General features: G+C 51.8%; 4 protein-coding genes and 3 pseudogenes across 4 annotated transcripts; 3 read left to right on the forward strand and 4 right to left on the reverse strand.

The window, feature by feature from the left end:
- Nucleotides 1-429: 429 nt before the first annotated feature.
- Nucleotides 430-2,108, forward strand: SAPIO_CDS0787 (uncharacterized protein; the record flags this gene model as incomplete). Its single annotated transcript, XM_016783492.1, has 4 exons — nt 430-490; nt 657-798; nt 1,544-1,588; nt 1,775-2,108. 4 exons carry the CDS (start codon nt 430-432, stop codon nt 2,106-2,108), a joined length of 582 nt encoding a protein of 193 aa, XP_016646258.1.
- Nucleotides 2,109-2,456: 348 nt separating this feature from the next.
- SAPIO_CDS0788 (uncharacterized protein) lies at nt 2,457-2,798 on the reverse strand (the record flags this gene model as incomplete). Its single annotated transcript, XM_016783493.1, has 2 exons — nt 2,457-2,618; nt 2,721-2,798. The coding sequence occupies 2 exons, from the start codon at nt 2,796-2,798 to the stop codon at nt 2,457-2,459; spliced, it is 240 nt and encodes a 79-aa protein (XP_016646259.1).
- A 550-nt stretch (nt 2,799-3,348) lies between these two features.
- On the reverse strand, nt 3,349-6,549 carry SAPIO_CDS0789 (annotated as a pseudogene; the record flags this gene model as incomplete).
- A 1,758-nt stretch (nt 6,550-8,307) lies between these two features.
- SAPIO_CDS0790 lies at nt 8,308-8,628 on the reverse strand (annotated as a pseudogene; the record flags this gene model as incomplete).
- A 242-nt stretch (nt 8,629-8,870) lies between these two features.
- On the forward strand, nt 8,871-9,635 carry SAPIO_CDS0791 (uncharacterized protein; the record flags this gene model as incomplete). The annotated part of the gene is made up of 3 exons (XM_016783494.1): nt 8,871-9,002; nt 9,185-9,359; nt 9,424-9,635. 3 exons carry the CDS (start codon nt 8,871-8,873, stop codon nt 9,633-9,635), a joined length of 519 nt encoding a protein of 172 aa, XP_016646260.1.
- A 3,571-nt stretch (nt 9,636-13,206) lies between these two features.
- SAPIO_CDS0792 lies at nt 13,207-15,423 on the reverse strand (annotated as a pseudogene; the record flags this gene model as incomplete).
- A 3,993-nt stretch (nt 15,424-19,416) lies between these two features.
- Nucleotides 19,417-20,981, forward strand: SAPIO_CDS0793 (uncharacterized protein; the record flags this gene model as incomplete). The annotated part of the gene is made up of 3 exons (XM_016783495.1): nt 19,417-19,579; nt 19,942-20,230; nt 20,318-20,981. The coding sequence occupies 3 exons, from the start codon at nt 19,417-19,419 to the stop codon at nt 20,979-20,981; spliced, it is 1,116 nt and encodes a 371-aa protein (XP_016646261.1).
- Between the last annotated feature and the right edge of the window lie 201 nt (nt 20,982-21,182).

The raw sequence follows: 21,182 nt of genomic DNA on the forward strand, positions 1-21,182 counted from the left end.
TTCAATCAAATGGCAATCAATCCCTGGAGCAAGCCATGTCTCTGCAGCTCGATGCCTTCGCCGACTTCGTCCTTTGAACTTTGCAACTCATTGCAAGTTTGAAGGTGACCAAAACTGCACTTAATTGGAGAACCACCACCTGGTGACGTCTGGTCTTGATTATAAAATCCACGTGACATCGAACTTCCCACACACACTCATGCACGGACCATCCGTGGGGCAGTAGGGAGGGTTTCCCACCACCAAAACCCTCATCAAAAATTCGCAGACCGAAAAAAAGTCGAAGGAGACCCCCCTCTGTGAGCCCAGCTAACCACAGGTGTCCGAGTTACCAATCCTTCACAACACCCATTTTTCAACCACACCCAACGTCCCGTCCACCCCCTTTCGCCGAACAATCTTCCCAACGCGAAAAAAAATACAGCAAAAATGGATGCTTCGAAGGCTCCCGTAAAGCTCGTCAAGGTCACCCGAGTCCTCGGCCGTACCGGTATGCTGCTCTCGAACCCGTCGTTTTGATATCTTGTTGGCGCCGATGATGGGGGACCGTCTCGTCGGATTGGGGATCCCCAGAGGTGGAGGAGGAGGGGGAAAATATACATGTCACAAGATTGTTGTGGTTTGGTTATAATTGCTGACCTGGGAAATGCAAATAGGTTCTCGTGGAGGTGTTACCCAGGTTCGCGTCGAGTTCATGGACGACCCTACCCGATCCATCATCCGAAACGTCAAGGGACCCGGTACGATATACCCCTCCAGCCCCGGCCCCTCTCGAGAATTCTTCGAATTTTACAATCGGTGCGATATGGGCGTGTTTTGTGTGAACTAACATTTGACGTTCTAGTCCGTGAGGACGATATCCTCTGCCTCCTCGAGTCCGAACGTGAGGCCAGGCGTCTACGATAAACAACCCCCACAATGGGGAGGGAGTTTTGTCGAGAATCTTGGGGAGAGAAGGTTGAGGAATTCGGCGACGGGTTGGTGGTGTTCATGAAACTTGGCTTTTCAAGGAAGGGCAAATTACAGGAAAAGGGAAAAACACTTTTGTCCAAGGGAGGGCGGGCATTCACATTATACAGCTGAGGCCCTAATCTCTTTTTGTTAGAGGAGTCACCGGCATCTGCATTACGAATCGAAGGACACATATTTTTTTCTCCTACAAAGGGATTGAAATTTCGGTTTTTATATCCTTCCCCTTGAGGGAGTTGCGCTTCTCGTTTTCGCGAAAAAGATATCCCATGTTCGAGGTGATTTGCGTGTGGATGGGCGACCCCAGCGCCAGCATGGAGAAGAACTAGGGTGATGAAAAACAGAATATGGGAAATTCACGTCGAGGATTTGCTAGCTAGCCGCCAGTGAGATCTTTACGATTCTGCATTTTCCACGCGTTTATAGGTCTTTTTCTTTTTTTTTTTCCTGGAACCGAGACACTGAAGTTCCAATCTTTCCTGTCACGTGGGGCAACCGAGCCCCATCGAGGAAGTATTTGAAGCAATTTTCCCCCCTTCAAGCTCGTCGATAAAAATTTCTCCTTCTCCAACAGCTCTCTTCTCTTGGTCAAGACCGCAGACCAGTCCAACCTCAATGGGTAAGTTTAATTCTTTTATTGTTCAAATCACAAAACATGGAACATGATGTCAAATATGCATGAAGTACCTGAACTACATGATGTTCTCATTATCACCAAGATCTCTGAGTCCATACCTATCATCTCAACTATCCCGTCTGTCCACCAATTCTCGAAGCAAATTCGCTAACTCGGACACACTGTTAGATCAAATCCTACTCTCATCCCCAGACCATTCCCAACGATGACCTCCGTAGTGCCCACGCCACCCGCCGACCACTTCACCGTACTCTACTTTGCTGCCGTCTCCTCGTACACGTCGAAAGAATCCGAGTCCTTAGAAGCCCCTCTGCCCTTAGGCAAGCTATTCGATGTCCTAGAGGACAAGTATCCCGGCATCAAGGCCAAATTACTCGGATCCTGCCTCGTCACCGTGAATCTAGAATATGTGGATATCTCGGGCGAGGAGGAAGGCAACGACACGATGGTGATTGGCGAGGGCGACGAAGTTGCAATCATTCCTCCCGTTAGCTCGGGGTGATCGACTCGTTTGTGGTCTTTTTCGTAACCACTATTTTTTTTACCGTTACTCGTCACTATTATGTGTAGCTCTATGCCTTTAGAAAACGATTGCCACGGCTGCGGTGATGATTGCTTATATATATATATTGTAATTTAGCTGAATGAAGATACCCGATGAACACCTTCCTATGCTTCCCATATGCCTAATCGTACAATGGACGCGATGATCCCTAAACCCCCATACAAATGCAGCTCCTCGTCCCCTCCAGGACCCATGCAAAAGTGCCCAGCCATCGATCGCTGCTTCGCTCGTCCTCCCAGTAGGCGTCGACAATGGCAGAATCCATCTCACAATCAAGCCCACACTCTATTGCACCCCAATCTTCCGAATCTCCGGCCTCGAATAAAGCTCCAACTGCCTCTTCCCCTTCCTCAGCTGATACTCAATCAGCCCGAAATCCCGCTTACTCATCCCCAGGTTCTTCTCGAATGACTCTCTCGCAAACGCCTTGAAGCCCGGTCTCGCGTCCTAATTTATCGGAGATCAGTTTGTCAGTTTCGCATCATTTAGCGACCTCGTAATTGAGGTTTGAATCGGAACGAAAGCGGGTTTGTGTGTCGTGTGACGTACGGCTGGTTTGGCGCGGCAGGCACGGAGGCACTGCCTGTAGAGAGAGAGGACTTCCCTCTGGAGACCGGAATATCCCATATTCGGCGGCGGGCTCTATATCCTTTTTTTCCTCAGTAATACCTTTCCTTGCCTTACATCGGTGGGCAGCTGCGCAAGCGAGGGTTGTGGTGAGAGAGTAACCTCATCGGCGGCGATGTGATGTTCCAAAGGTGAACCCAGCGTTGCGTGGGAAATTTTGAAGTTAAAAAGCTCGGGGGACCTCGGTCAACTCGGTGCAAAAGGTTCCGTGTTCTTCCTGGAACTCTTTTTCCTAACAAATCCGGACAGAACTACGAGATGCTGAAAAGGCTCCAATTGCTAGCGACTTGGAATATATTTTAAAGATTTTATTTTGATTTGATTAACTTTGGTTATTCATAATGCATTGGTAGAACTCTAAAATCGTAGTTGATGGTTCCAGACTGGCCCAATGCCACAAGCCGCCTCCCTCCATTGTATGTATATATTGATGCAAATCGAGAATAAGAAGGAAAGAAAAAAAAAAGGCAATAAATGGTTGATAGATATAATGATGCAAGCCGATTTCCCTCCTTATGCAATATTAAGCTATAAATATGTCTGTGTCGTTTCATCTCTTCTCAACAAAGTTCAACCATTCGCACCGGCAGCCCCCAGAGCCACCATCAAACCCTCCGAAGCTCGGATTCTTCGAGCTCCGCAGGTTCACAACCGTGCCGCCTTTGCTTAGGTCATTGGCTAGAAACTTGGTGCTACCAGTATCGATCTGCTGACGCTCGTTGATAGGCCACGCCCACACAAACTTCTTCTGAGGGTCGCCGCCGTGCGTGTCGAGCTTCATCGTTACTGGGTACGGCATCGTGCCGGGTCGGGTCAGATTGGCGGTGTCCTCGATGCCGGGCTTGTCGCCCTTGAGAAGGAGGCCCTTGGTGGCGTCGCTGTTGGTCCAGATCTGCATCAGGAACCGGGTTTCGGCCCAGGTGACGAGAAAGTTGGCCTCGCTTTCGCGAGACCCACCTTCCTTGTCGAGAGGAACATCGTCTATGACGCCCGTCCGGTTAAGAGTCGTCACGGATCGGAGATAGATAGTTCGCCGGAAGTACGTGTAGAACCCGTAGTGTTCCGTCGGGAGGCCTCTGTCGTAGAGCCGAATGGGCTGCTGTCTCACTTCCGGAAGCAATCGGGCCGGTGCACCTGTCCCGTCTTCCTTTCGGTCGGGTGGCGGCAGTTCGATTCCGAATTGACGCGTAACAAGGCCACTCCCTCTCTTCTCAATGATGTTTGATCCCACAGGCTGGCTAATCGACGATAAGAGGCTGATGTAGAACGGCGTGGGCTCGCCCGCCTTGTCGTCGGAAACAATACCATCCGTGGTGTTCCCCAAGAACCACATCTCCTCGAACGAGGGCGGGTCGGGGCTGGGCGAGATGCCAGGAGCGAATCTCTTAGCCCGGCGTCGGGATGACGACGGTCCGGAACTCTCCGTCACGTTAGGGGTCGGCGGCTTTCCATTCGGAACATGCCAGTGGAGTCCAGGGTTATTGTCGAACTGGATCTGGAAAGCTACCGTCGGCTGGTTGGGGTTGTAAGGCGACACCGAATCGTGCAACTCCTTGGGAAGCTCGCAGCTCCACAAGGTCGAGGGGGCCGTGCATCCGTCAAAGGAGCGGGAGTTGTCGGGGCCAGCAACGGTCAAGACGCCCGTCGGCATTGGAGGAAACCCCGTGAGATTCACAAAGAGGGATTGCTCAACGGGAGGTGGCGCGAGGCGCTTCCTCGACAGCATAATTCCAAGGGAGACACCGAGAGCAATCATGACGATAACACACGTCACTACGGCGAGGCATATCCGGCGTCTCTTGCGCCCCTCACGACCAGGTCGGCCGTAGCATCCGCTAGCCGGAATACAGCATCGGCCCCTCCACATTCCGCCCATCTTGCGGGCCGCAATCTCCTCCTTCTCATGACGCCTGCGCTCCCTTTCGACGCGGTTCTGGGGGCCATCGGCAGGAATAGAGTGCTCATGAGGAACGAAAGTTCCAGCTGGCCGATCGTTGAACGCACTCGCCTGCGGTGCCGGGGTCAACGGGATCTCGGTCATGCTGAGAGCTCCCTGGGCCGTCATGGATCGCACAATACCTGGTGAGACGGGACCTGGAGACGGAGGGAACTGGTTGTAGAGTGGGTGATCCGGCGGGAACACTGCTCGGTATCGAACCGGGGCTTGATTTTGGCGCTGTGGCGGTGAGTACGGAGGGGGATCCTCTGACGGCTTTTCATTTTCCTCTTCCAGGATAACTGCCTTGTCCGCCATGGTCTCGGCGCGCCTCAGGGGAGATTGCGAAGAAGCCATAGTGGCAGATCCCAAAGGCAATAGAGGTGATCCGCTACGGGATGGAACAGTATGCGGTGACGGCGTACGTCTTGGACTCGGGGTCCGAATTATCGGCGTGGAACCAGACCTTAGGGTACTCACGGATTGCGGGCTCGGGCAGTTTCTTGCGGGCTCAACCACACCCGGATGCTGATTTACACCAGATCCTCCCCACAAATCATCCACACCGTTCCTTGTCTCCTGTTGGTCATCTGATCCTTGTTCTTGTTGCTGAGGAAGAGGCACTACCTGGCGCGAGGTTGTGGGCAGAGGCAAGGCTCCTGCCATTACAAGCGACGCAGGGCCGGGTGAGGGCTCAGGAGGGGACAATGGAGCGACAGGAGTAGGTACCGTAGGTGTGGGACTGGTTATATGCTCATCCCACCAACCCCTTGGGCTCCCGGCAGTTTGCGGCGAGCAAGTTAGGATCGTGGCAGCTAAGGATGGCTGTCTCTGAAGGCGACGAGCCCTCTCGGGGCTAAGAGTTCCATCCTCTTCAAAGAGAGTGCAAGGAGTGCCGGTGTCGAGGTCGTCCTCGGAAGCAATGCTAATAAGGTTATTACGCCGGCTCTGCCGATAACCGGCAGGAACCTCGGGGACAGGTGGCACGGGGGTAGCTGAAGCAAACCGAGTCTGATCCGCGCCGGTCATCTGTGAATAAATACTAGAGGCAGGTCGAGAGGAAATTGTGGTTGCTGTGCTTGGGGTGTCTGGAGACCAGACTGATCTCATCTGAGATGGTGTAAGCGGCGATGTGGTCGTTGTCGTAGTCGTTATAGTAGGCCCCGCGACAGCACGGGCGGGTGGGAACTGAACAGGGGTATCGATGAACGCAGTGTGGGGGCTGATCTCTCGGCCCTCAAGAGCTTCGGGATTCATAGCAATTCCAATGACAATAGGTCCGTCTGCCGGGGATAAGTCTTGTCCCGGGCCAGCCCGGGGAGGATGAGGGTGATTTGAGGAAGCAATAGACTTTTTGCGTCGAAGCCAGTTCCAGGTCCCAACAGAGGCGGAGTTTGGGCTACCTTCCAGGGCCCTCAATGCAGCAAGGTCGACGAACTTGGGCTTAGTAGTATTGGGGCTCTTCTGAGGTTGTTGAACGGGGGGTCTTTGAAATCTTGGAAGATCGGTAATGACTCGAATGCCGGCCTTCGCATTCTGAGCCTTTTGTCGTTGGCGAGACTTGAGGCGTCTTGGCTTGTGGATTGAGGATCGCGAGGCTATGTGGAGTTTCGTCGAGAGTTTCCTCAGCGGTTGCTTCTTTGCTGACGCAGGAGCTGCTGGGCCGGGATGGAGGAGTTGTTCGTCATCCTGAATAGGAGTTACAGCGCCTTCGTCTTCCCATTCATCCCAGTCGTTGCTCTTGTTATCGTCGTGCGGTGAAGGCATGGGATCAGGCTGAGGCCCCTCGTTCCTCGGTATATCGAAGAAGGTCATGGTGTAGGTATTGCTTGCAGTTGTCGAGGAGAGCTGGAAATGGCATGTATATGGCGATGATGCGAGACTCGAGTGGCTCGAAGTAGATCAGCAATAGTTTAGTTTGCTCGCTTGACTCGGCTAACTTGCTTTTGGTACGGGATGGAATGAAGGAAAGAATCAGAGTGCCAGAAAAGATGACTCGGAGCGAACTGGAAACGCAGTCATCGAGATGGATGAAACGAGAGACGAACAATGAATAGGACTATAATACAACAGCACGAATCTATCAAAAGAAACCACTCAAAAGGCCTCAGTAAGAACGAGAAGGGGAGGCAGAGGATGAAAATGCTAAAGAACGCAGAAAAGGCCAGTCACGAAAAGAGTGTATGAAGTATTAACAGTATGTGTACAACACGACTCCTTCCAGACAAACAAAAGGCAAGGAGACAATAAAAGAGAGGAAGGGGAATGGGTGTCATAAGGGACATTTCGACCGGCCTTGACCCTCGTGTTTTAAGAAAAGCTCAACTGGGCCAAGGAGCGCCATACATAAAGGGCCATGTTGCAGACAGGCAACGACTTGCAGCCAGCCTTTGTCCATAATTGGAATTAGTGGCATGTCCATTGAGGACTCATCTGCTTTGGATCGACTCGCGTTACATGACCAATTCCCACACTCCAAAAAAAGCATCCCATGAGCGTCGTGTCTCCATGCTTCCAGTGGTCAAGAGGGCTTGGCTAGCAATTCCAAACTGGAGAGATTGCATGATGTGTCGACGAGTGGGAGGAGAGGATGTCGTGGTCAAGCGCCAGGACGGGGCACCGACTGGTCACTCCACCGAAGTTGTATGAGTTAGCCGCCGACCAAGGGGATCCGAGCTTGGCCATTGGATGAAGGCTCGAAGCCGTGGCTTGGCAATGTTGGCATGCTTCGGCCCTTTTCATTGGCTGCTTGTCGCGTCCCTGCATTCGCTAGCAGGCCCAAGGATTCGTCTTGACACAGGGTTGGCACTGGGCAGGGTGCAGGGTTGTTGAAGGGCAGACTCCTAGTTCCATCCTCCTCTTCGATTTGACTCTTGTGAGAGTCATGGTGGTGATTTTGAATTTGACTCTTCATTATTTTGATTTTACTTACGAAGGAAGTCATCGACTCACGAAGCCAGTGGCCACGTGATTGGGTACCTATGGAGATACCAAGCTACCGCTTCACACTGTGTCTTGAGTATTGATCATTCCGGCACCAGTACAAAGATAGTCCGGGGCCGGGCTCCGAGTCGAGATGAACCCACATGTCCGGCACAATATGGAAGAAGAACTATCTCCCAAGAGAGACTCGTGTTGTGCGGGTAGCAGACGCTGCTACAGATAGACGAACGCGATCTTATATGTACTTTAAGACACACTCTAATCACAGCAAGATGGATCAATGATCCAGGCTTGATCATCATTTTGTATCAACGGATAGATAATATGAAGGAACATTTTATGAACATTCTCTATTTATTCTTTTATTCTGTATTTTAAGCGACATAGTATACCCCGATGCCCATCCGTTCCAATCTTGCCACGCTCGAGGAATTTATTGGGGATGTCGACATCGACATACTTGCAAGCTTGTCCGTGGAGAGGAGGGTGAGAGGCAGCCGGTCCCACTCCTCATCTGGGCAAAAGATACGATGCACAGGTTGATCTTTCTCGGTTGTAGGTGGTGGTGTGTTCGTGCATTCGGTCTCCAAGTTCCAACTCAGTACACGTATCCCCTTCCCTCGGCATAATCTAAGAGCTCAAAATCACTTCGCCAAACCAGATAACGGGAGCCTTATTGGTATAAGAAGCAACGTCATCGAAAATAGCCTTAGACTCCGGCGCATTCATCGCGGCAAGAAGTTGATCGAACGAATCGAAGACCATAGTGGCTATGATACTGAATTGCGGCTTAGATCCGGCGTCTTCGGTGAATTTGGTGGTACTCCATGATTTGAGTCCGTACTTGGCCCATTTTTCCTGTACGAGGGGCATGTGTTTGGATCTATAGTAATCGAAGTCGAACGTTGCGTCTGGTTCGTTGGGATATGCGACGGTAGCTGTGACAGGCATTTTCGAGGTGGATTGACGATGAGATGATATGAAGATGGTGGAAGTGGAAGTGAAAGCGAAGGAATCTTGCTTGGTCTGAAGGCTTTTTCGTAGGTCAAGTTCTAAGCGGGAAAATAGATAGAAAAGAAGAAGAGGAAAAGAAAAACCCATCAGGATCGGTCTATATACAGAGGTGTAAAGCAAGCGATTGAAGGCTGTCGGCCCGTTTGGCGAAGCGAGAGCTCCTGCACGAGTCATACCAAATGAGTCGCCGATATTCTACAGCCAGCCCCAAAGCCAGACTGCGTGCGAGCCGCATTCTTGCACGATCAACGACCCCCATCGACTTCAATGCTCCCCAAGTCTTGGCCGGATACGAATGGCAATGCCAAGAGGTGTGCGAGTCGCACTTTCGCACAATCCCCATCATCGTACAAGCTTGCCCGCATCCGAATGAGAGGCAGCATCAATGCGAGTCGCAATAGACTATTTTCTTAAATTTTCTCCACAAAGCGGTCACAAGCACTGTGAATACTATGACGCTCTACACACTCTTCTGCCAGTGAGGCTCGTCTAGCAGTCTTGCCGCATCGTCTTCTTTCTTACGCCCGTGGCACCTCACCCCAACTCGCGCAAACTTGATCGCTCCAACGTGCTTCAATGGGACGCCAGCCGCCTGCTCCGCTACGAGTCGGGCAAGCTCGTTGTCAACGCGGAGCCGCTCTTCGGCGCCGAGGCTGGTACCTGGGGCGGTCAGCCCCGCGCGGTGACGGACATTGAGAACTTGTTCATCGGTGCTACCTACGCGCAGACTAGCGGCCACTGCTATCCTGGATCGCACTGGGACGCCTGGCGACCGCCTGTTCGTCGATAGCTATGACTCCAAGGGCCTCCTTAAGTGGCTGTGGGACCTGGATGACCGCCGCTACCGTGCCGGCTTGCCGAATATCTTTGACATTCTCAGTCCCTTCAAGGGGAAGAAGCCGTCAGAGAACCTCCCTGAAGAGGGTGCCGACTTGTCCCAGTGACCGGAGACGGTTTAAACCGGCTCGCTTTAGAGGAACCGTTCTCATGGGAAGGTTGAAGGTCACACTGCTTGTAACGCTGCCATTGGACTTGCTGATCTGATCCGGTCAGACCAGTCACAGTTCTAGCTAAGAAAATAAACAAATTGACACCTACCCGACTTTGAGATACAATGCTTGAATGACTTCAAGCGCTTGAATCGTAACCCAAATTCTCCTCTTCAAGTTTGGCCAGAGTGAACCCTCCTCTTGAGGCATGGCTTACCTTTTCCTGCTCCTACTGTTGCCATTGCGAGGAGGTCTGCAAAATGGATCCTCTCGTGCTCTTGATTCCATAGATGATTCAGTTGTGATCAGAGCTCCTCGCCAGTGGAGTGTGGAGTCTGCGTTGATCTTAAGCTGTACCCCACGATTACCGCAACCAAGCTTCGATGCAACCTTCGGTCTCGGACGCTTTTCCCTTTCTTGGCGATTTGGTGTGGTATTCTGGCGTGCTTATTGGCTAGTTGTTGTGCTACTATGAAAGCTTGTGCGGCTTCATTGTTGGGCATGATTCTTCTCCCTTTTAGAGGGATTTGTCCCTATTGCATTGTGACTGTCGATATGCAATAGCGTAGATGAAAGCCTCGATCGAGAGGCATCCGTTTTCTACTTCTTCTATTTTCCCGAGTTCCTCTTTCGACAAACATCAAAAACCACTTCCCTCCTCAAGCATGTCTTCGATTCCAATTTTTCATTCCTGTTTCTCATCCTGGCCATGTCGGCGCCCTTACTTTCACAAATCCTCTATTCTAACCAGTCCCGAAATGCTTCGATTGGAGTGTGCGAAAGCAAGACGTTGACGGTCATCGCTCTTCTCTAAACTCTAGCAAGAGTACAGAGCCAGTTAGAATTGATGATATTTAGGAAATGCCAGGCTTCTTGAGTGCGGGGATAGTGATGAATGCCGTCATCGATCGAGACCAACGGCATGTCGAGTCCGAGAATTGCGTCCTTCCCTCGTCACACTCCTCAACGTCTTGACCATCCTCGTATGCGCAAAAGCACCTCAGCTGCTGCGGCCCTTTCCCAGAGAACCAGTTAATTCATGCTACTACCAACCAGGATCTACACGTCGAGTGGCGAGGCATAAAGTAGTTCAATATTCGAAAGAAAACTGCGCCTTGGTAATCTCAATTACTCCTGTTGTGCTACCCTCAAAATAACAAGCAGTGGATAACATCAAACCTGCGGTATGCACTTTCAACCAACCAGGACGCATCTAATGTCCTTGAACAGAGGTCCTAAGTTCGCCTAGGCATGAAGACGCCAAACAAGAAGAGCAGACTCGTGTCCCATCAACTTGCACCAGGACCAGGACCAGGACCAGGACTAATGACACTCCGAACGTTGGCCATACAAGTGCAGAGTTGTTCGCCTCAAAATGCCATATGCCCCCCATGGCATATCTGTGTAGGACCAATCATTATCTTCTTCGCAAGTTATGAAACTGCGCATTTGTGCAGTAGGCTGTCTGGTAAAGACTATTTCTTTCTCGCCTCTACCCGTAGTTCTTAGCTTCAAACACTAGGCCCAAACCACTTCTTCAGAACAGCGCTTAGTGGCAACAGTTATTTCCGGGACGATGTCTTTCGGGGGCAGCTGTAGCGATGTGATCACCCCTCTCGGGGCACTTGGAAAGCTCGCCAGTATTCTTGGACGGGAGGCGCTGGATAGCTTCCAGCGATGTGCGGAATCATACAAGAGCTTCACGACGGTGGCCCGGCGGATCAACTCCTTCATCGAGGAGATCGGCCTCCCGGACGACGATGACTTCAGATCAACGCAACGCAATATTGAAACCTTGCTCCAGAGGTACTTTAGCCGAATCGAAGCGTTTCAGGAGCACCTAGGCCTGGGGCGCGTCAGAAAGTCCCCGCGGACTGCGGTAGCCAAAATCCGATGGCACCAGCACGGTACTATGCTTCAGGAGCTTCGTAAGGATCTGGATCGCCAAATCAACGTAGTTAACATTCTCATCAACACAACTACGAGGTAATGATAGCCCGCCCTTAATCTGGAGGTCTAGCTAATATGAACGGCAGAAAACTTGACACACAGACTCCCGCCTCTGTATTCAGTAGCTTGGGATCGCCATATCAGACGGAGATGGTGCCCAGTTGTGCACAAAGCGTGAGTTTCACATGTCTAATGATGGAAAAATCGAGGCTTATATTCCATACGCTGATTATTTCGCAGATTATCTGGAACTTCGAACCAACTGGAGCTATCTCAACATATGGTGGAATGATGCGGATGTTGCGCTAAGCCTTGCCTGTCTTCTGACTGACGAGACAGCCGCATCCACATGTTGCGCCATAATGAGCCGGCTAGCGTGTCTGAAGAACACCGACGTTATTAAGCCTAGAAACGAAAAGTGCGGGAAGGCCTTCCTTGGAGGCATGATTGGTTGTGCGGGCGGAATTGTGGGCGTAATTCTTGTGGCTCCTGTCGCACCGGTTGCGATGTGCTCTTGGGCTGCTGGATTTTGCTCTGGGGTTACGGGAGGAGCATTACAGGAGGGCGGAGCTTCGCGGGTGAAGTGCAGGTCGCAAGCCCGTACAGACCTCCAGAGTCGCTTCCCGCGCTTACGACAGCTCTTCGCTTAGGAACCCAGATTGAGATGTTATGCAGAAACTGATAAAAACGTTGATATATCAATGACAGCGTGAATAGTGGCTTCAGTGTTCACAATAGTTTCAAACTCTGAAAGGACTTCGGCCAGAGAAGAATAAAATGGGGGTAAATTATTCTACAAATCCCCTTCTTTTTTCCTTCTTACTATGAGCCGTTCCTCGGTGCCAGTCTGGCCCGACTGCCTGGTCAATTTCTCTGGTTTGTGGATGTTCGTGTCCCGCACACCCCTACTTCCAGTATTGAGGTATTCGGGTGAGATCTTGGTGGCGACCTCCAACGAACTTCATCCTGCAATCCGATACTCATACTCATTCTTTTGCCTCGGAGCATCACAGAAATAGAGGATGCTGGCACTTCCTTCGGAATAGGTTGGGGTGGAGGGCTCGTCTTCTTGGATTCTTAAACTATTTAGACTATGGAGATGTAGAACCTAATTAGACTTGAATATAGCCTCGCCATCCTCTACAAGGCTCTTCCTATTGTTCTCTCCATTAGTAGTATGTTCAATTTCTCCTCTCTCATTCGCATATATAAAGGCCTAAGTGCCATCCTCTCCCATTAGATAGACTCAAGGCTCATAGGAAGAATTATTTAGTGCAGGTACTGTAGCTTTTACGTCTGGCTATGAAGCCTGTTACCTTCTGGGTGGTGTACTGCGTATTATGAGCCTACCACAATATGACTCTTCGCCCTAGCCAGCTGATGTGTTTTGTGAGCGAGAAGGCGAGAAGGGGATGAGTTAAGAGCCATTCGTCCGCGTGCTCTCCTTCGCCGAATGCGAGAGCATATAGAAATACCATGTTATGCTTCAAAGAGCCTCCGCAGAAAGGACTTGTTTACCAAACATTTACATTGTATGCCAACAGATCCTCTTCTTTAGTTCCCAATACTTATGAGCTCACACGGGCTGGTTTGTGAAAGCATCACTACAAGCCTGTAGATGCTCCCTTAAACTTGACACCAGGCGTCGAAACTCATCCTTCACCTCGTCCGGCGAGGCCGTCCCGCCCATCACGCTCTTTGAGGGCGGGGGCAGCTCTTGAAGGTGGAGCTGAAGGGAAGAGATTGGCTTCTCCACCGAGGCGCCAAGAGCAGTGCTGGCGGCAGCAGCTTCATCTACAGTGATAAAAATGGAAGGCTGCTCGCTCCCGGAAGGGCTAGCGCTCATAGGGAGGACAAAATGGTCGAGGTTGCGCACGTTAGCAGATGACTCAAGGTAGAAAGCGCTCCCGATATCCGAGCGGGTCGAAGGGGCGTCCGAGTCGGCAGACGATGGTCTGTCAATTACCGGAATCGTTCCATCAAGATCGATGAGGCTCATGGCCGATGTGCGGTTGGCTGGGCCCACTAGAGAACGGTCGGAATCCCTACCCTCGCCGGGGTGCAGGATGTCCGGGTGTACAGAGGCCGGCGCAGGGTGCGTAGGAGAAGATAGAATCGCCGTCGCGAAGGTCCAGTCCTGGGTCCGTCGGTGACCATCCCACGCGGTGGCAGCTCGTGATGACGGCGCCGCAGTGTCGACATTGTTTGGTTCTCGGAGTTCAAGATCGTCGTCTGGTTCTGCGTCCACAGGAGCGAATACAGGGAAAGACCAGTCCTGGGTTCGGCGGTTGTGATTCCAGCCCGACGGCTCGCCCGAGAATGAGCAGGGTTTGATTGTCTCTAGGTCTACGAATGTTGCCAGCTCGCCCCCTTCAAGGGATGAATCTAGATCGATTAACGACTCGCGCGGAGGAAGTTGTTCCGAGTTCTGCCTGAGCGGCAAGTCGGATGCCGGCGGGGTGCTCGGCCTGAAGAAGGCAGCGCGGATGTTGTCCTTGTAGTTTGACATCGTGTTTGGATCGAAGACCCTCTCAAGTGGGCCCTTGAACTCTTTCATTTGTGGGGGTCGACGACGACGGCGGCCTTGCAGACCTGGCGACTGCCCGGGGAGAACTCCGGGGCCGGGGCCATAGGCGCCGAACACGGCCTGTGCATCCGTTGCGTTGCCGAATGAAATTCGTGCTACTTGGTTCTTATGGGTATCGAAATCCCACTCATCCTCAACAGGCGATGAGCCGGTGCTGGCTGGTCCCTGAGCGCCACCCGCAGAGAAGAGGGATTGCCGAGCGCCTCCCTGGGCCTCCCAGAGTTTATACGCGTGAACGAGCTCACGGAGCGAGACTGTCGGATATTCATCATGTGTGTTGAATATATATGGGTGCTTCTGTACATCCTCGATAGGGGGCCGCTGTGCTGGGTCCTCCACCATGCAGTACGCGACAAGACCCTTCAAATGCGGCGAGTATCGATTGCCCTGGAGTCGTGGGCAGTTCTGCTTCAGATAAGCGCCGAACTGGGGTAGATCGATCCTCGTAGTGGCGTTGGGAGGTAGGCCCGAAGCGACTTCATAAGCCATGGAGCCAAATGCCCAGATATCGACCTCCGTCCCGTAGGATACAGTTGAGTCGAAAAGCTCGGGTGCCATCCATTGGAGAGTGCCAGTGACAGTGTTTCTCTTATCAGACTTAGTTTGGATGATACCTGCGACGCCAAAATCGCCGAGCTGAACACCACCAGCTTCAGTGACTAGGACATTTGCGCACTTGATGTCTCGATGGATGATACCGTACTTATGGACCCAGTGGACAGCCTCCGCAACTTCCCTCAAGATAGGGATGATCCATCTCTCCGGTAACTCGCCCGTTGGCCGCATGAGGGACGCGACGCTGCCACCAGCACAGTATTCCATCACCATCCATACCGACTGGCCGACGAGGAGAGAATCGACGACAATGTTTATATTCTTCGCGCCGCTCTGGCCGAGGAGCTTGAGTGTTTGTATTTCTTTGAGGATATCCCCGAACGTATCCGCAGCACCAGGGACGAGGCCATCACCTTCCTCGATACTGATTATCTTGACGGCGACAATCCGACTGGGAAGCTTCGTGGTGATCGCCTTGTATACGCGGCCGAAGCTCCCCTTGCCAATGAGTTCTGAAAGGACATAGGGGGGCGGCTCTCTGCCAGCGTCAGTGCATTCCTTGATGATGGAGGCCTGCGTATCGGTGGCATCTTTAATAGCCTTACCCTTAATGCCCGGGGGCTCTGGCAGATAGAGGTCAAGGGTGGCCATCAATTACGTGCCCCGTAGGGTGGGCTTGGAGGCGGGTGAGGTAAGGACAATGGAGAAGGCGGTCTACATCCCTTACTGACTAAGCCTCAACTGTTCAATGATTTTTTGTCTGCATCTTGGAAGGGGTCGACGATTTACTTCGTATAGACACGCCGCGACGCGGTCGAAACGGCAGAACACAGGGATGACTTCGGGCCCTCCTCTCTCTTAAAGCAGCGGGGGAGGTCCGAGGGCTTAAGCCAGCTGAGCTATGGCTTACAATGGGGAGTTGATTGAGGTGCGGCGTCGAGCTCAAACAAGCCCAGAAATTGGGTTTGAGACAGTTGTTCAATTGCGAAGCATCAGATGAGTACTAAAATTGGATCCATGTCATATTTTGATCTTCTCGAAAGTTTATTACGGAAATCTTTTCTTTTCCGTAGCCTAGGAGATGGACCACACTCGTATTACGAAGTGGGTAAACCTCAGTTGGGCGATGGAATACGAGAACTAAACCAGACAGAAGAACCATTGCGATACGAAAGACATGGGCACCGTAACGAGGAGAGGATCTAAGACAACATGCACGGAATTTCAACTTGGAAAAGTGCCGTCGGGCATGTCAAGCAAGGACAGAGTGGATGGAAAATAGACGGCCCGTTCCAGGAGCGGAAGTCATGTCGCGCATGCGACCAGGCTCGAGGCGCTCGGTGATGTTAAATTGCATCCGCAAACTTCAAGCTACCAAAAGGCATGGAAAATTCACAAACGAGACTTGTCCTTCCAAAGGAGTCCAGCCTACGAGATAGGCGGTTGTCATGATGGAAAAGAGGCTCGCGCATTGGCGTGAATACAGCCAGTTGAAGTGGTCTTGGGGAAGTTCAATGCTACCAGGCTTCCTTGCATCTAAACTTGCCGACGGCAAACAAAACGCATCAAGATTGATCCAGTCATCAAAGATAAGGAAATATGGACAGCTGGCGATTCCAACCATGAAGTATCACGCAGGGGCTAGGGACAGGACAACGTCAAATTTGGCTTCAATGGCGTTTTTCATTACCAAAGATTACCGTCCACGCGTGAGTGGTTATCGTGGCAGAACCAATTGAGTTGGAGCAGTTGTAAAAATAGGGGTTCAAGGGGGTTTTCTTGCTTGGCAGGGGGAGTTATTGGATGGAGTATTATTAGTCCCAATCATCAATCTGTTTGGCCACGGCGCTTGGCGAGAGATTGAGATCGAAGCTAGCCGAGGAGTATTGATATTAACTTATCAGAGATGGACCCGGTCATCAATCTTTTCTGGCTCGAATCCAGTCTAATCTTGATCTGCATCTGCAGCGCAGTGGGCCGTGTGATAATGTAGTACTGCTCCAAACCTGGTACGAAGTATACTAGGCTTCGGTTCCTGGTTGTTCGTTTTCCTTGAAGTTGTTCATGAACCCTGACTCCAACAAGAGGTGCGATATTCGATCTGGGCCGGAGTCCAATCTGTGCGGGTTATTGTTACTTCGTACTTTGTGCTTCATAGTATTCATTGACTGTTGAAAGATCAAGGAGGGTCACCAAATCCCTTAGCGCTGTGAAGTAATTAGCCCCTAGAATCGGTCAATTGAAGTTTGAGCCGTTTCTGGATCCTCATTCGGCCGGCCATGGCGTCTTGTCAGGGGCACATCTCAATATGCATCAATGATATCCTCTTCAGTTACATTGGGACGACAGGTGCGGCTACGTCTGGAGCATCATTAGTAGCTTGTCCTTGTCTCGTTCAATCATATTCGCAGGTGTTTTTTCCGTCGAAGAAATTTCCATTTCCCTTTTCGGGAAGTTGTCTCCTTCTTCTCCCTCGAGTCTCCTCTCCTCTCGGACCTGCTCACTCCTTGCGTTGGGTAGATAGCCACTCGGTTTGCCTTCAAACACGGAGATCGTGATCGGCCCTTTGAACCCTCTCCCTTCCCGTCAAAGAAACTTCACAACCCTCTCGAGCGAACTCTTCCGTGAAACGAAACGAAACAGCGATTGCGATCTCGCTCTGCAGCCATACGCTCCGTTGATCCGTCCCATCCCTCACGAATACAGACTAAAACGTGCCCGCGGCAACTTTTAAAGAGACACCATCACATCACCAAGACAGAACCTGTCTTACTTCTTTTCCTCCCTTGCCCCGCCTAACTCCCCCCTCGCGTCGCAGGAGAACAGCGCGGTCTTCCGCAAACAAATCTAAGACCTGCTCCTCTTCGTGTGTGGTCGAGTTGCAAAGAACCCTCTCCGGCCCCGAGAGTCTTGTACGGAGTCTGTTAGCGAGCTAGGCTGTGAGCGCGAAGGGGAGCGGCGCATTCGCCAAGCTGTCACCTGCGAGGTTGTGTCTGTGGACGTCGCAGCACGTTCTCAGATACTGTTACAGTTGCAGTTTGCAATTGCAACTCCACGCGTGAAAAGCCCCGAACAACAACACACGCTCGAGGTTTGCAAGGCTTAATTAAGATCTCCGACCTTGTACAAGTATACTATCTATCCCCTTGCACTTGCTGAAGTACTTTATACTTTGCCCCCGATCGCCAGGCCAGACAGTCAGCTTGCTTATTGCTTATTAGTGGGGATCAAATTAGAAGCCAGCAGAGATTGATTGCAATTATTATCGGCAGCGCAGTGGGGGTTAATTCCCTGAGCAACAAATACCAAGCACTTGTACACGCTATTCCAAGTGCAGCCCACTACTTCGTACAAGTACAGGCCCTTGCAGGGGCATCAATCAGCACCGATATTGACGCCCGGACAGGCCTGGCACTGTCCAATTGTCACCATTTCAGACCGGGACCCGCAATTGTACGAAAGTACGAAAGTACGGAGCAATTCTTGGAAACGGCCAAGAACTTGAAGAAGCCAGGGGAAGAGACCGAGCAAGAGACAAGATTGCGAAAAGGAAAATTTCAGGTTTCCAGCAGAAGTCCCCACAAAATTTGACTACAACAATCTGAAAGATTCGTCACCTTGATCAACAGCCGACGACGGCGCCAGCAGCAGCAGTTTGCCGTTGATCTTCCCACTGCCGGACTCAGACGAGGACAGCTTGAACGGACCAGAAACCAGAAGACCAGGCGCTGCCAGCTGGTTACGCCGATAAGATTACGAGGCCCTCAGCATCTGCCGTTTTCACCTCAATCCATTGATCCAGGTCCTCAATTCTTCGTATTGTCCTGTTGTCCCCGTCTTGCCCCCGTTCAAAGTTCAGGCCCAAGCCCAGTTGATTCAGTCCCCACCACCGCCACCCTTTCTCACCATTCCAACGCTTCCACTCGTCCACCAAAAATAAAAAAACGGATTCCTTAGCGTGCTGGTTCCAGATTGGCCTTTTCGAGCGCCAACCTGGTCCCATCCCGCTTCCGGCATTTTTTCCAAACTGGCGACCTCTCAGGAATCCGGAGTGGCTTCCACTTCCTCCTTCAACGACCGCAAAGCAAAATCCCATCACCGTCGCCGATCCTCCGTTCACTTGACTGTCGGCCCTCCGGACCAGAAGAGGTCCGCTCAGTACCTAACTGCTGATTCGCTTCCTCCCATTCCCGGTATGTCTCAGAATGCTTCCATCCCAGCTACTACTGCTTTACGATGTACATCAATTTCGATGTCGTACTATTCTCATGTTACCATCATTGATTGCCCCGGATCCCCCATCTTCGCCTTCCTTTATTTCCCCTTCCAACCTCAGCGTAATCCCTCCTCCCGGAACTACTAAGGCATCGTTCTTTGCGGCTCCTTTGTGTGTTTGCTTGAGTTGTTCAGTCTCCCTGTCTCCGGCGACCCATGCCTCCACGCCGGAACAAGTCGAAGGCGGTGGTGGTAGGAGATGGCCAAGGAGGAAGCAGGCGTCAGTATGAAGCCGAGCTGCCACAATCTGCGGAATCCTCCCGACAAACAACAGCTGCCGCCCGACTGCCGCCCTCGCGATCTAACACAATCTTGGCTTCACCCTATACTAATCAGTTGCCCACGAATCCAGGTACACCTGCGACGCCCATGCCGTTATCACGAAGCCCTTCCCCAGCCCTGGGCGGAGGTGGCTGGTCGAGCCCCGGACTCCACACACCCAGCGGTCGATCGAGTCCTGCCTCGGGTATACTTGCAGCTCCCGAGAGCTGGAAGTCAGTGAGCGCCTCGACGCTGACCCCGCCCGTCTCGAGTAGGAATCGAGGGTTCTTCAGCCGACACATTCGAAAGATTTCGAGTAGCTTACCGCAGTTCCGACCCGAACATCACACATATGCTCAAAAAGAGAAGCTTGGTCGCGGCCAATGGTCCCTGCGAGGGTTTAAGCCCATGTTGGTGGTTAGGAATATATTATCACGCATGAGCAGGAAGCTAAAGATAAGGTTATTGGTGACCTTGGTCCTCTTGCTGCTCGTGCTTGCGTGGTACCTTTCACGTAGGTTCCACCAACCCTGAACACTCATCTCTTACCACAAGTCGGACCGAATCATCCGCTCGCAACGCCGATTCATGAGCCATGAACATACGTGTGACTAACTTTCCATCAACTTATAGCGCTCCCCTACTACTTCAGGAGATCCGAAAAGTTCGGCGGTGGTAAGAAGTTCGTTATAGTGCTCGGCGCAAATGTTGGTGGTGGAGTGATGGACTGGAAGGGAGCCCGCGAGTGGGCTATCGAACGTGACAGCATTAGGAATAAGAAGAAGTACGTTGCGAGGTGGGGTTACGAGCTCGAGATTGTCGACATGAGGAAGAGGAAGAAGTACGCCCACGAGTGGCGCGAGGGCTGGCAAAAGATTGACTACCTGCGGGCGGCGATGCGCAAGTATCCCGATGCCGAGTGGTAAGCTCTCCCCCTTTCCCCTTTCCCGTCCCTTGGGTGGAAAGACGTAGTCCCCGAGTTCTGTTGTGTGACTGATGGCGTTGATAGGTTCTGGTGGCTCGATCTTAACACCTACATAATGGAACCCACGTACACGCTTCAGGACCACATCTTTAAGAACCTCGAAAAGAACGTTTACCGCGATATCAACGAATATAACCCCCTCAACATCTCTCATCCTTTTACCGAAAAATATTTGAGCGAATCCGACCGAAGCCCAGTCGGCGACGGTAACCCTGACTCGATCAACCTTCTCCTAGCTCAAGACTGTTCTGGCTTCAACCTCGGATCCTTCATGGTCCGCAGGAGTGAGTGGACGACACAGCTCTTAGACGTATGGTGGGACCCCGTCTCATACGAGCAGCGACACATGTCTTGGGACCATGCCGAGCAGGACGCCCTCGAAGAGCTGTACACGAATCAGCCTTGGGTGAGGAAGCACACGGCCTTCTTACCGCAGCGCAAGATCAACAGCTTTCCTCCCGGAGCTTGCGCCGACAACGGACCCAATCCCCGATGGCACTACGATCAGAAGGATCGCGATTTTCTCGTTAACATGGCAGGCTGCGAATGGGGCCGAGATTGCTGGGGCGAGATATACCAATATCGCGAGCTCAGCTACTACCTCAACAGGAATCCTTGGGAGAGGTTCAAGGAGGATCTTGTGGCTGTTATCTGGTTTAAGATTACAGGCCAAAAGGTCAAGTTATAGACGCCGAAGTTTCTTTTTACTCTTCTTCTCTCTTTTGCCTGGCGCTATTTGTCTCTCCCTAGGGCGCGTAGCTTTTATTTTCCCCTCGAAAACTTTCGTCGAACTTGCCTCGAGCTTCAGTACCCGAGAGGACCGCCTATTCTTGTCGATTGTTCCCGGCTGGACCCTTGAACAGAATTGGTGTTGCATCGGCTCTTTTGA

Source organism: Scedosporium apiospermum, assembly GCF_000732125.1.
Source record: "Scedosporium apiospermum strain IHEM 14462 chromosome Unknown SEQ_SAPIO_0033, whole genome shotgun sequence".
Classification (NCBI taxonomy): domain Eukaryota; kingdom Fungi; phylum Ascomycota; class Sordariomycetes; order Microascales; family Microascaceae; genus Scedosporium; species Scedosporium apiospermum.